Source organism: Mustela lutreola, chromosome X (genome assembly GCF_030435805.1).
Source record: "Mustela lutreola isolate mMusLut2 chromosome X, mMusLut2.pri, whole genome shotgun sequence".
Classification (NCBI taxonomy): domain Eukaryota; kingdom Metazoa; phylum Chordata; class Mammalia; order Carnivora; family Mustelidae; genus Mustela; species Mustela lutreola.
Window position 1 is genome coordinate 47521707 of NC_081308.1, and position 15397 is coordinate 47537103.

At 40.5% G+C, this 15397-nt stretch overlaps 1 protein-coding gene across 8 annotated transcripts in view; it reads left to right on the top strand.

The window, feature by feature from the left end:
• Positions 1-15397, top strand: part of GNL3L (G protein nucleolar 3 like) — a 60198-nt gene that overhangs the window by 28057 nt on the left and 16744 nt on the right. For 2 of the 8 annotated variants that reach the window (XM_059158335.1, XM_059158342.1), the window contains exons 1-4: positions 5856-6012; positions 8249-8314; positions 14083-14123; positions 15053-15160. In XM_059158335.1, the coding sequence (XP_059014318.1) occupies positions 8296-8314; positions 14083-14123; positions 15053-15160 (168 nt within the window). In that variant the 5' untranslated portion in view covers positions 5856-6012; positions 8249-8295. Of the gene's footprint in view, positions 1-5855; positions 6013-8248; positions 8315-14082; positions 14124-14976; positions 15161-15397 lie in introns of those variants that run through there. The other 6 variants (XM_059158336.1, XM_059158338.1, XM_059158337.1 and 3 more) reach the window with 6 other exon arrangements.

Consider the following 15397-nt stretch of genomic DNA (forward strand, 5'->3'; position numbering starts at 1 on the left):
CTCTCTCTCTCTCTCTCTGTTAAACAAATAAATAAAATCTTAAAAAAAGAAAAAAGAAAAAATATTAAATATAAAATATTCTGTATATAATGGAATACTATGCAGCCATAAAAAAGAATGAGATCTTGCCATTTGCAACAACATGGATGGACACAAAGAGTATAATGTTGAGTGAAATAAGTCAGAGAAAGATAATACCATATGATTTCATTCACATGTGGAATTTAATAAACAAAACAAATGAGCAAAGGAAAAAGGAGACTAAACAAAACAGAACAAAACAAAACCATACTAGACTCTTAAATACAGAGAATGAATTGGAGGTTGCCAGAGGGGAGGTGGCTGGGGGGAAGGGTGAAATAAGTAAAGGGGATTAGGTGTACACTTATCTTGGTGAACACTGAGTAATGTATAGAATTATTGAATCATTATACCTGAAACTAATATAACACTGCATGTTAATTATATTTCAATAAGAAATTTAAAAAGTGTGGTAACTGCTGGGGGTGGGTATTGTGGCAATTGGGTGAAATGGACAAGAGTGACACTTTTCAAAGTATAATTTTTATTTGGTTTTGATATTCAAAATGTATGTGTATTATCTATTCAAAAATAAATAAATATAAAATATTCACAATTGTAACAAAACTACAAAGCAACTAGGAATTAAATTAGTAAAAATACACAATTCCAAAGAGAAAACTTGAAACTCTTTTTTTTTAAAAAAAGAATTTTTTTTTTTAAGATTTTATTTATTTATTTGACAGGCAGAGATCACAAGTAGGCGGGGAGGCAGGCAGAGAGAGAGGAGGAAGCAGGTTCCCTGATGAGCAGAGAGCCCGATGCGGGGCTCGATCCCAGGACCCTGGGATCATGACCTGAGCCGAAGGCAGAGGCTTTAACTCACTGAGCCACCCAGGTGCCCATTGAAACTCTTAATAAAGGACACAGAAGGTGAATTCAACAAATGAGGGGATATTCAATATTCTTGGATATTATTTTGATATCAATTCTCTAAAATTAATCTATAAATTTAGTGTGATCCCATTAAAAATTCCACTTGGATTCTGAAGAGCCTGATAAATTCTTTTTTAAAATTTATGTGGGGATATAGCTAAGACAATACTAAAAGAAGACTAAAGCGGAGGTACTTGCCCTATCATTTTATATTACAAAATGTCAAAAGCAAGGCAGTATTAGTGCAAGAACTGAGACAGACTTGTGCATGTGTGTCTCATGTGACAAAGGTGGCCCAGCAAATCAATGAAAAAGTAAGGTTTGTTTGGTGTTTGATGGTGGGAAATGTGGCTCACTGTGTATAGAAAAAATAAAATTGCATCTCTATCTATCAGTACATATGAGAGTGGATTCTACACGAATTAAAACCTAAAGGTGAAAGATGAAACTATAAGGTTAATAGAAAAAAAATAGGAGAATAGCTTTTGATCTGAGAGGAGGGAACTAGTTTTTAAATAAAACCCCCAAACTAGAAACCATAGAATAAAAATTTGATGGATTGGGTTACATTAAAAACAACAATTTCTATTAAAATTCAATAACTTCTGTTCTATTATTCTAAATTTTATTTATTTATTTGTCTAAATTTTATTTATCTAATATTGATACTAAAATTCAACAATATCTATTCTATTATTAAGGCTAACTTAAAAAAGTTAAAATAGGGAGAGAATATTTGCAATGTCTGAAACTGACACAGGACTAGAAGCTACGCTCCATAAGGAACTCTAGCAAATCAATAGGAGAGATAGGAAACTCACTGGAAAAAATGGGCCAACTATATAAGCAGGCACTTTACAAAAGAGGCATTTAACACACATATGAAGTGATGCTGAAAAATTCATTAGTAATCAGAGAAATGCAAACTAAATCAAAATAATACTTTATACTTTTTGGACTGGCAAAAAGTAGAAATCCGGAAAAAGTCAAGTGTTAGTGAGCACGTAGGGACACAGGAATCCTTGTACACTGAAGGTAAAACAGTGGAATGGTGTAGTTCTCCCAGAGAACCACCTAGCAGTATTGGTGTTCTTAGTCAAACTAAGTATATGCACACTTTATGATGCAATCATAAGTTCTGAGTGTATGTTTCAAAGAAATTCTCATACAGGCCAATAAGGGGACATACACAGGAATATTCATCAAAGTTTTATTTGTGGTATCAGCAAGCTGGAAGCAATCTTGCTGTGTCTATCATTGGAATATTCAGGGAAAATGTGAAGGCAGGCTGTGGTTAGCATAAGCAGGTAGAAGAAATGGATTGGATGTACACACAGACATATGGATAGACTTTAAAACACAAGGCTGAATGAAAAAAAAAGTAGGATATCAATGAGATATCAATGAGATAAAAATGCACACATAAAACATCCTCCATAGTGGGACAACCTGATAGTATGTGCCTCCTGAGGTGATACAATATGAAGTAAATGATTATTGGTGAAAACACTTAATCTGAATCTAATCATGTGGAAAGAGCAGATTAATCTAGATGTGGGACATTCTATAAGAAATTGCCTAGACTCTTCAAAAACATCAATGTAAAAGAAAACACACACACAAAATATAGTAGTATTCCAGATTAAAAGAAGTTGAAGTGTGTAAACCTGGTGATTCACAGACCTGTACCCCTGGGGATAAAAATATATGTTTATAAAAAATAAAAAATTATATTAAAAAAAAAAGAAGTTAAAGCAAAACAACAACCAAATATAATGCATAAAACTTGATTAGATCCTGGGATCAAAAAACGATCAGCTCTAACAACATTTTGGGCACAATTTGAAAATCTGAATATAGGGTATCTTTAATGGTATTACTGAATTATTGTTAAATTTTCTTACGTATGATAATGGCATTGTAGTGGTGTAGAATGTTATTATTCTTGTAGATGTATGCTGAATTATTTAGGGATGTTATGTTACATTGTCTGCAACTTTCATATAGTTCATCAAAAAAGAAAAGGTATACATATACACATAAACAGAAGTAGAACAAGTCTGGAAAAATATTAAGGGTATATGGACTTTCATTGTACTATTTTTCAAATGTTCTGAATTTTGAAAAAGTGAAAAATAAAAATTTTGAGGAAACACATGCACCCCAAACAATAATACATATTTTGCAAGAACACATATCAACAAAAAATCTGCATAAAATACCACAGAATGGATAACTATGTGGGAAATAAGAGTTTGAAGTAGAGATTAAGGTGAATTTAAAACTACAAAAACCTCTCTGTAAAGTAATTCATATTCATTTTGACTATGGAAAACACAGAAAAGCACAATGAAGACAACAAAATTCACTGATAATCTCATTTTCTCTGTCAGTAGATCTCAAGTATGATACCTGGACTAGTAGCAGCCCCAGGCGATTCTTCTCCCTCTCTCTCCCCTCTTCTTTTCCATCATCATCATCGTTTGGAAACTTATTAGAAATTCAAATTCCTGGGCCCTGCCAGACTTACTGAAACACAGCTCTGGGCAGAGGGCCCAGCAATCAGTGTTCTGACAAGCCCTCCCACTGACATTGATGCTGGCCAAAGCTTGAGATCCACTGATCTAGATTTAACCGTCACTAAATTTGTTACAGATCCTTGTATTCTTTCTAAAAAAGGTATGAAATATTTCAGGCATACAAATAAGTATAGAGAATAATATAGCACACACCCATGTACCTACTACCCAGATAAAATATTAGACAAACAGTTGAAGTTCCCTGTGTATCTCTTTCTGTTCCTTTGCTTTCTTCCCCATAACTAATCACCATTCTGCATTTTCTATTTAACTCTCTTTTAAAAATATTGTTTATATATTTATATAATCTATAAATAATTTAGTGCATTGTTTTCTAGATTTAAAAAGTCTATATAGGAGTACCTGCCTGGTTAAGTCAGTAGAGCACCCAACTCTTGATCTTGGGGTCATATGGGTTCAAGCCCCACATTAGGTCTACAGATTACTTAAATATTTTTAAAAATCTACGTAAATGTCTCATATATCATATGTCCTTCTATAATTTATATTTTATCTCAGCAGTGTTTTTTTGAAATTTATCTGGGTTGATATATGCGACTGAATTTAATTTTTTCTGCTGCTCTTCAGTATTCTATTGTATGGTTGTACTGCTATTTATTCATTCTCCTATTGGTGAATTTTTAGATTGTTCAGATTTTTTTCTGTATCATAAACAGTTATGCATTGAATATTCTTGCTCATGCCTCCTTGTGCATATGTGTAAGAATTTCTCTAGGACTTAAAGTCTAGAGGTTAAATATATCTTTACCAGTAGAATTGCAGGGTCCCAGGGCCCACCTTCAACTATTCTGGATAATTTCCTAATTGTTTTCCAAAGTAGTAACACCAATTTCTTTCTTATTAAGGATTTCGTTGCATTTTTTTCCTTATAGTTTGGATAAGGACTGGGACTTCGTCCTTATAGTTTTGGATAGGGACTGGGACTTCTGGGACTTCGTTGAGAAAGTCTTTGCCCAGTTGTAGGTGACAAAGATAATTTCTCACCATCTTACATGGAAATAAGTAGGGATCCAGTTTTTTTCTCTCCTTATGGTGAGTCAAATTTCCCAGTGCTATTTATGAAATTGTCCATTTCCTATTGATTTGTGGTGCAGGCCTACAAACTCACACATTTCACATATATTTGCTGAAGCCTGATTTGAACCTAGTCTTGTGTTGAGGTCTTTAAGATATATGGCCCCTAGTCTCAGGAGGTGAGGCTGCATCTCCATTTATGTGGAGATGCCTCCAAATAAATGATTACAGCATTAAGGGATAAATGCAGAAAGGTGTTCTGAGTTTCTAACTCAGCTGGGAAAGTTCATTTATGTGACGAGAGTTAGGTCTTAAAGAAACAGGAAGAATTTGCTAATGCAGGGGTAAGGGAGAAGATGGTTAGGGCTCCTATGGAGTCCGCAGTTTTGTGTATCTCCAGGGTGAGAGGTTCGACGCCTTTCATCAACGTAGGGGCACTGAGTAGTGCATAAGCAAGGGGTCGAAGTGGGCAGAGGGAGTCATTTTCTGCTTGGATATTCTGGAAGTGGAGGAACATACCCTAGGGGTAGTGGGGCTGAGCCCTACCCCAAAGTTTAAGTTTGAGAAAGAGAAGGGGCTGGGATTAAATTACCAGAAAGAAGACACTTTCAGGCTGGTATTTGCTGTTCTTAAGGGGTGACCTCATTCACCAGCCACGTCAGGAGCTCCTCAAGATGGTTTATAAAGAAATCCTTGTTTGTTCCCACTTCAGAGATATATATTCATTCCCTTTTTTATTTGCCACCCTGGGGCCAAAGGGAAGGAGAAAGGAGCGGGGGAGGAGGACAAGGAGGACAAATGGGTGGGAGAGACATTTAGTTGTTCAGTTCCTGGGTCTGACCATGGATTTGAACTTCCGCATAAAGAGTTGAAAGTGCCTGCCTCAGGGTTTGTCTGGTGCCTTACAAACCAGAAAGGTTGTTGGGAACAGCTAACCAAGTCACTTTTTAGGTGGGGAGCACTCGGCAAGACATGTGACCCAGGCGGCCATTTTCCCACACCCTGCCCGTCGCCATCTTCCTTTGTAGACAAAGGGACTGACCAGCGCTCTTCTCTGATGCGGTGGTGGGGACTGCTTGGTCACTATGCTCCGGGAACACGCATATTTGAGCTCACGCAGAGGCCCACAAACAAGATCTTGGCTTACAAGTAGATTATACGTCCGCACTAGTCGACCCGCCGCTCCCACCCTACCCCCTCTCGGTTTCTTCCTCACCTCACGGGGTATCAGGGAGGCGGGACCAGTACGCCTGCGGAGTAGGGGTGGCGGGCGCGAGCCGTCAATCCGAAGCCCCGCCCCTTGGGAGGGGGAAGCAAGGAGGGCAAATCGGCGCCGCAAGGCTGGGATCCGGAAGTCGGAGCCTAGCGGCGCGAGCGCAACCTGCAGACTAACCCTATCGTGGTGCCACTCTCTCCCGTCTGATCCCCGCCGGAAGTGGAGGTAAGAGACGACTCTCCCGTTTTCTCGTTGTGAGCGCGCTCTCTCAGCCAGCTGCGCGGTGGGGATCGTGTATTTAAGGTGGAAGCTAGAATTGTCTTCCAGCCTGGAATGGACAGATAGAGAACCGGCTCTCATCCATGGTAGGTAGAAGGGCCTAGATTAGGAAGAGGGATTGCTCCGTAAATGGGCAATGTGCCTAAATGCACTCTCGCTGGATAAAGGAGCACGGTCCCATCCCATCCAGCCAGGTGTACATCCCTGGTTACAAAATGTAGAAAGTCACAGACCCCACTTGTGTGGAGAAGCATCGAGTGCCCTCTTGCCTTCAGGATAGCAAGGCTCCATTCTGCACTCTTCCAGTGTAGACAGGCGTCTCCATGTGGCGACTTCGATCCTACGGTTATAGAGACATACCGCCCTCCCCACCTCGGGTGAGCGGTGTGGACCTTTACTGGCGCGGAGGCACACAGATCCGCCTCCATGCCCCTTCCCTTTGGACAGAGGCTTTGATGTATTACCTCCTCTGCAGACATACACTCCCGCCTTTCCCGGCCGGACCCCCGTACAGAGGAGCTTAGAAACGTTTAGTATACAGAGACTGAAGAGATGGAGACTTCCCTGCCTCGCACCTCTGTAACTAATTGTGGAAGCCCCGCCCCCACTACTGCAGAGATGTTAGATCACCCCTCTTCTAAGTGGTTGCCACGTGCCTCAGCCCATAGAGAACCAAGCATATTTTCCTCCTCTTGCCTAGAGTGAGTCCCCATTGTGGAAAATCAGACCTGACTCCTCACCCCACCCCATAAGGAGGCGCTGGTTTGCCGAATTTGTAAAGGCCCGGCCCCAAAAATGCCCTGTAGCAAAGAGAAACAATCCTTAACCCTGAATGTTGTCAGATCTGCCCGTTATGGGGCCCCCCCCGCGGTGGAGAGGCTCAGATTTGTTCTCCTTTTGAGGTAAACAAAGATCATCCGTCCCTTCCTCCTTCCCCCAAAGATTTGGAATTCCCAAAAGTAGCAAATGAGAGATAGCCCCCCCACCACCACCACGGGAGCAGAGAGGTGCAGCATCCCCCGCAGTGTTGAGAGGCAGTGACATCACTGATCACCGTACATATTTTGTGTGTGTGAGCTCCCCGCTTACCCAAGGTAGATGAGCTCAAATCTCTTTTTCTCCATTCAGGGTAACCGCCCCCCTCTTTGCAAAGTGTAAGGGCTGGTCCACTGAATTTATAGCTGTGTTCCTTCCATGCGGAGAACCAGAGGTCCTGTTCCTATCAGTGTTAGCACACTGCTGACTTCAACCCATATAAAAGATAAACAGATTGTTCCCCATCCCACCCCTATGGAAGGGTCCAGAATAGCCCACAGCAGGCAAGGCGCAGACCCCATTCATGAAAAACTGCCTATCTCCCTCTCCCCGCTTTGTTAGTCTGTCAACTAATGTCACCTTGTAGTGGAGACAGGCATATCATCTTCCTTTACCCCAGCCCTCCCAAGAGTAAAGAGACCCAGGACTCCTCCCCACCAACTTAGAGATGTACAGACCTGCACTTTTCTCCCATGTGGCAGAGATGCACATAGCCACTTTGTTGGTTTTCCTAGTTCCTCTGCACCCCAGAGTAGAGCAGCAGAAGGCATCTCCTTACCCCACTCACCGAGGAACAGACCCCAACCACACATGCAGGCATACACTCTCCCCTCCCACCGACCAAGATTTTGCACTGACTCCTAGCTTTAGTTTAATAAACACAGATTAAAAGCGTTGTTCTGCAGTCCCATTTCCTTAAGGTAGACTCCTGGTATCCATCTGTCTTTCCCCCTACTTCCAGGGTAGATCAGATATAGAACGCCCTACTTGGGAAAGGAGGTACTATTAATATGTAGAAACAGGCCATCCTTGTGTACCCCATCCCCTTAGCATGGAGAGGGTTAGTACTAAGGCATATAACACTGAGGACCAAGGATTTCATATGATAAATTGAGGCACTGTCTTCACCCAGGAAGAGAGGTTTAGACTTAGCTTCCTTTTGGATAGTGTGATGCTGCTTTCCCTGTGTAGACAGCTACACCAGGCCCCAACTCCATTATAGCTTCTTCTCCTAGTTTCTCCAATTGTTAGGGCTTCCTTATCAAGTTCTTTTCACATGTCATTTTGCCTGTAGGGGGCTTGGAAGGGGGCTTGTGGCATTGTGGTCCTTCCACCTGTCTTCACATTGGTTCTTCCATTCTGACAGGAAGAAGGCCTGCAGATTTAAACCTACCTGCTTTCAAGCCAGTCATCATGATGAAACATAGACACAGTGAGTTTCTTTTATCACTCCCCTCCCAGTGATAAGCTTTCATGACTATTTGTGGTATTTCATGGCAACTTTTTAAAGTTTATTCTTTAAATTTCTTTAAAACATTTTAATTCCAGGAAAGTTAACATACAATGTTATATTAGTTCTAGGTGTACAATATAGTGATTCAGCGCTTCCATACATCACCCAGTGCTCACTACAAGTGCACTCCTTAATCCCCATCACCTATTTCCCCCATTTCCCCCACCTCTCCTCTGGTAAGCATCAGTTTGTTCTCTGTAGTTAAGAGTCTGTTTCTTGGCTTGTCTCTTTCTCTTTCTTTTCTTTTTTTTTTTAACCTTGCTCATTTGTTTTGTTTCTTAAAATTACACATTTGAGTGAAAGCATATGGTATTTGTCTTTCTCTGACTTATTTTGGCTTAGCTTTATACTCTTATACACTTACTTGCTTAGCATTATACTCTCTTACTCTATCCATATCGTTGCAAATGGCAAGATTTCATTCTTTTTTATGGTTGAGTAATAGTCTGTTGGATATATACACCACATCTTTATCCATCCATCAGTTGAGGGGAGGTGCCTCATGGTGCAGCTAGCTACTTGAGCTTGGGCTTTTTCCATAATTTGATAATTGTAAATAATGTTGCTATAAACATGAGGGTGCATGTATCCCTTTGAATTAGTGTTTTGGTAAATACCCAGTAGTGTGATCACAGGATCCTAGGTTAGTTCTGTTTTTAAAAAATTGCTCTGTATGGCATGGGGGAATGGGGCAAAATGGGTGAAGGGGAGTGAGAGATACAGGCTTTCAGTTATGGAATGAATAAGTCTTGGGATTAAAAGCTACAGTATAGGGAATAGAGTTGGTGGTATTGTAGCACTGTATGGTGACAGATGGTGGCTATACTTGGGATGAGGAGAGCATAATGCATAGACTTAGACTTATCTTGTGGAATCACTATGTTGTATGCCTGAAACTAGTATAACATTGTGTGTCAACTATACTAAAATAATAATTAAAAAAAAAACTCAAAAAAATTGCTCAATATGTACCAGATCATTTACTCTGTCTTCCACATATGGTATCATTGTTGTCTTCCCAACTTCTTTGGGGGTGGTGTTCCCCTTATCCCTCATTCCCATTTTACAGTTGAGGAAACTGAGACTCAGCACAGTTAACTGACTTGATCTGAGGTGAATAGCAGTAAATGCCAGTGGGGACAAATTGCTGTTCTTTTTGCCTTCGAGATGCTTTTCTTCCCTTCTACCTCATTCTTCAGCTGGATAACTCTTGCTAATTTCTCAGATTTCAACTTACACATCACTTCCTCTAGGAATCTCTCCCATTAAGCTTCTCTTTTGGTTTCCATGGTCTGAGCCCCTAGGAACTGGGGCTATTGACACTGTATAAATGGGTCTGTCTCCTCCACTGCACTGTTAACTTCTCACTCATACCTGGTTTATCTTTTTGTCTCAAGGGCCCAGCATAACTGGTCATAGCTATTTGGTACTAACTTTGTGCCAGGCACTGGAATGTCTCCATAGTGCTCTTCCTCCCACTATGCTTAAAGCTTACAGAGAGAAGACAAATGTGATACTTGACTTTCCTGTGTAAGAGGGAAGGCAAGGTCATTAGGGCAGGTCTGGTTCTGTGCTTCCTGCCTTTATCTTGCTGTAATCCACATAGAAAATGACAACATAGACTAGACAAGACTTGTGCAACTCAGTGATCCCATACTCTGTGTGAATGGTGGCCCTGCCTGTGTGGGCTTGGTGGAAAAAAATTCAATACACTTATTTTATATAATCATACAAAAATTTTTACAAGAATCAGACTTTGGCTAGGTGACTACCAAAAGCAAATAATCATTTTTTTCAAGTAACACAAGAAATATGAACAAAATTACTTGTATTTTATTTAAGAACATCAAATACCAGAGGACAATAAAATTACTGATAGTGATGAAAAAGATAGTAATTAGTTGGTTAAATGGAGTATATGCATACAAAAGAACATTGGTAGTTTATAAAGATTTTATTTATATATTAGAGAGAGAGAGAGAGAGAGAGAATGAGCAGGGGGAGCGGCAGGCCAAGGGAGAGGGAGAAGCAGACTCCCTGCTGAGCAGAGAGCCCGATGTGGGGCTCGATCCCAGGACCCTGGGATCATGACCTGAGCCAAAGGTAGACGCTTAACCGACTGAGCCATCCAGGTGCCAACTATGAGAACCCTGGCAGTTTAAAATAAAGGAGGAAGTACTGTATGAAAAGATTATATAGAAAGACTATTATATGGAAGAACTATTTGATCGAAAGATCTCCAGGATTTGTTAAGTGAAAAAAGCAAGTTGTCAACAGGAGGACATACTGTTATCTTTAATGGGAGAAAATGGGGGGAAATAAGATTACCTATATTTGCGTTTGCACTAATAAGTGGTTTCTTGTTGCAATGAGGAAAGTGGTTAGGGAAAAGTGTGGAAGACCTCTCAAAATACACCTTCTTATTTTGGAACCGTATGACCATTACCTGTTAAAGAACAATCATATACATCTACATGAGTGGGAAAAATCGTGAATATTAAAAAAAAACTTTACATGTGCTCATAAAACACAGACTATGATTGGCAAATTGCAATTAAGTAATGATCAGGCTAAGTGGAGTGACTGCAGTGGAAGGTGGGGGAGGTGCCTCATGTTGTAGCTGTCTGAGCTCTCAGCAATACCTTGGACCCAAATGGTAATGATAATGGTCAAATCTGGGGAGGTTATTGAGGAGCCCTGCAAGGAGTGTTTTCTCCTTACTAAGTGATGTATTTTTTTTTTTATTGTGTCCCTGTATCTGACACAGGCCCTCAGTTTCCAGGGACATTAAGCAGATAGTAATTATTGAGTAAAATGGCCAGTCCTGGTTCATTCCCAACCTCACATTCTTTTCATTGCAACATGAGTACTTTGGAAGAGAAGGAGATTCCATCGAGGTTTGTTATTGTTACAGGGAAATTTGATCTGTGCATATTCATATGTTTGGTCTAATTTCTGCCATTTTATTTTTTATTTTTTGTTTATTTCTTCTTAGTCTTTTATTTATTTTCAAAAAAAGTTCAAAAAAATTCCTCCAGCAGTGATTATAAAGTTTTTTTTAGAAGATTTTGTTAATGATTTGTCAGAGAGAGAGCACGTGGCAGGCAGAGGAGGAAGCTGGTTCCCCGTTGAGCAAGGAGTCCAATGAAGGACTGGATCCCAGGACTTTGGGATCATGACCTAAGCCGAAGGCAGTTGTTTAACTGACTGAGCCACCCAGGTTTCCCCCAGTGATTATAAAGTTATGTTGTAGTTGCATTCATGTTTATATCAGACATAATTAAACTTCAGCTTCTCTTGTCACTTTACCAAAGTTAAGTAATAACTATTTTTTATCCTGTCATTCCAAAGTAAGATCATGCTTTCATGATTTTACTTCTCTTCTACTTCTCTCCAACCCCTGTTGCTTGATTCCAGGATTTTGTTGAAATAATTTGGTATTTTGGTTCTGAGCTATTTCCTTATGATATGCTTCCTGGTTTTTAAAAATCTTTTCTAAAAATGTATTAGAGTTTTTAGCTATATTAGTAGCATTTTAAAGATTTAATGGTAAGTTTTAAAAAAATTTAATGGTAAGTTTTAATAGATTTCCTGCCCATCATTATTTGTTTCCTTTAGCTTTAGATCTTTATTCTGAGTTAATTTTTATTTTTGTTGGTATACTTCCTTAAGGACAATTGACTCTTGAACAACATGGGGGTTAGGGACCCCGAGCCCCTGTGCAGTCAAGAATCAACATAGAACTTTTGATTTCCCCAAAACTTCACTACTAATAGACTACTACTACTGACTGGAAGCCTTACCAGTAACATGAACAGTCTATTAACACATATTTTGTTAGATGTCTCTCTACCGTATTCTTCCAATACAAGAAGTTAGAGGAAAGACAGTGTTATTAAGAAAATTGGAAGGAAGAGGAAACACAATTACAGTACTACATGTATTTATAAAAAAAAATCTGTGTGTAAGTGAGTCTGTGGAGTTCAAACTCAAGTTGTTCAAGGGTCATCTCTAGTTTTACCAGAACACAGGTGCTGATCTTTGCATATCTGAAAATGCTTTTTAACTTTTTGTAAGTGATCTGTTGCTTAAGTATAGTAATTTAGCTTGGTATGTAGTTCCTTGTTTCAGAACTTTGGTATGGGGCGCATGGGTGGCACACTTGATTAAGCGTCCAGCTCTTGGATTCAGCTCAGGTCATAATCTCAGGGTTGGGAGATTGAATCCCTTGTCAGGCTTCATGCTCAGGGAGGAGTCTGCTTCAAATTATCTCTCCTTCCTCTGCCCCTCCCGCTCGTGCTCACTCTTTCTCTCTCTCCCTCAAATAAATAAAAAATCTTTTTAAAAAAGAACTTTGTAATGGTTATTCTATCTTAAATGTTAAGAGTTGTATATTTGCTTTTGTTGGAAACTCCTGTTTGGAAGTTTATGAGATTTTCTTTTTATCCTTAGAGTTAAGAATTTTCATCAGGGTATCCCTATGGTATGTCTTTTTTTGTTAGTCTTGGTGTTCCATGAGCCTTTCTAATCTGAACGCTCAAGACTGTTTTCAATTGAAAGAACCTTCATCTGTTATTTTAAAAAGTAATTGCTTCTCCATCTGTGCCTTTTTCTCTTTTAGGAACTCCTGTTATTTAGATATCAGCTCTCCTGGGCCCATTCTCCATTTTTAAATTTTTACTCATAATTTCCATTTCTTTAGATTTTTGCTTTAAGCAAGCTCTTCTCTTGATCTTCCAGCTTATTAGTTTGGTTATTAGTGGTGTCTGTGTTGTTTTTTACTACATCTGTTGAATTTTTATTCAGTATTAAGTTTTGAGAATTTTTTTTCTCACACAGTTCCTTTGAGGTATCTTTTTGAATCTCCTTAAGTATTTGCAATAGTATTTAAATTGTGTTTCCTATATTAACTCTGCTTCAGTGTGAACCACCTTATGTGGTTGGGGAGCATGTTCTCTGGTAATTCCAAGCTGCTCCTATATTTGTTTGTATATATCCTGACCTTCCAGAACCTCCCCCTCTAGAAATTCCTTTAGCCCCCTTGCAGGTAGTAAGAATTAAGGCAGCCATTCTTCCCCGAGAGGCCAACTGTAAAGGGAATGGCAGATGGGACTTCTCATGAAGAGGGTGAGGCCTCTTAAGTTCTTGGGCTTTGTTTAGGTGTGATTGAAGAAGATGAGCTCTTTCTTCCTTGTATCCAAGGAAGGCCACAGTTTGGCTAAACAGGGCAAGTCCCTTTGGAGGTAATGGCCTGAGCAGGGTAAGCAGGAAGGAGCAGTTCTCTCCCCATGTGCTGAGGGCATCTGCCCTGGCTTAGCCACCTGGGACTCCTCAGATCACCTTCCCATGCCATCAGCCCCCAACTTGAGCTTGGTGCAGCAATTATTGAGTTGCCCCCAGCCAGAAGTTAGGGGAGAGAGAACAGTTAAAAGCAAGCACTCTTCACAGTAACTCTCTTCACAGGATTCCCATAAGCATTTTTTCAGTCTGCATTGAAATAATGTCTCAAACATTTTATCTAGTACTTCCTCTGACCCTGTTGTTGTTACCTCCATGTCTTTGTTGTTCTGGACCTGGACAAACATGGTGTCTCAGTCTTCCTTAGGTTCCCAGTGTGGCCTGGCTTTGATTAAGGTATAAACAAATGTTGGGTAAGTGGATAATGGCTTTTTTTTTTTTTTCTGTAGAAAATAAAAAACCAGGTAAAGGTTCCAAAGGCTGCAAGAAGGTAAGTTGGCTTGACCCTCAGGTAAGGTATACCCCTTGTTAGGGGTAAGGTCAGGAACAGGTTCCCTGTCCTAGAAGAGATCTAGAAACCCCAGTAGATGTTGGGTCATTCCAGACAGAGCAGCAAATTGGAATCAGAGGATCTGGCTTTCCCTCCCTCTCTGGTTGGCTGTGGTAGGGAATCAGTAGCATTTATTAAGTTTCCACCACAAGCCATATGCTGCTTTGTGCTTGAGTTACCTTGGTGTAGGGATCACCCTATTTTTAAGATGAAGAAACTGAGTCTCGGTGAGAAAGCTCCTAGGTTCAAGGTAGCACAGCTGGGACTTGAGTCTGATTGCCAAGTCCCTATTGCGCTTGTTGAGGAGGGAGGCCAAAACAAATTGCCTCCAGCTCTTGGTCCTGCTATGAAAGGTGGAGACAGATAAGATAGGCCAGGGCAGTGGTTCTCAAATTTTAACATGGTCAAAGTTCTCAAACCTAAACCAGCCCTCTAGGTGATTACCCAGAATTACCTGGAGGGCTGGTTAAGACACAAATTGCTGCTGGGCCTCACCCTTGAGTTTCTGATTCCTTAGGTCTGTTGTGGCATCCCGTAATTCATATTTCTAACCAGTTCCCAGGTGATGGTGCTGCTCTGGTCCAAGAACCACACTTTGAGAGCTACTTTAGTGTTTCCCTTGGCCTTTACTTGGGAAACTTTTCCATTTGCCCCCACCTTTCTTTGAGTTCTTCTGTCAGTCTCTGCCTAGGAGAGGGAGGGTCTCTTTTTAGCCAGATGGGCAGACCTCTGAGGACAGAGCTCTTCTTTTTGCTTATTCCTCTCTTTTCCCTACAACTACATTTTTGAGCAGCTTTAACCCTCCAGGAAGAGTGATTTCCATGGGTCCATTAGCTCTGTTTCATTGTTGCCTTTTGTATGGTGACCAGCCTGCAAAACAGAACGGAAAGAAAGCAGCTTCCAAGGTGGCCTCTGCTCCCCAATTTGTTCACTCCAATGACCATGCCAGTCGGGAGGCTGAATTAAAGAAGAAGAGGGTAAGCCCTTGAACTTGGGGGAGGAAGAGGGCCTGGCCTGACTGCCAGGTCCACAGAAGTGGTAACTGGAAGGGCAAAGACCAGAGTTGTTAGGGGTTCTTGAAAAATTTTATTTATTTATTTGACAGCACAAGTAGACAGAGTAGCAGGTGGAGGGAGAGGGAGAAGCAGGGTCCCCACTGAGCAAGGAGCCAGATGTAGGGCTTATCCCAGGACTCTGGGATCATGACCTAAGCC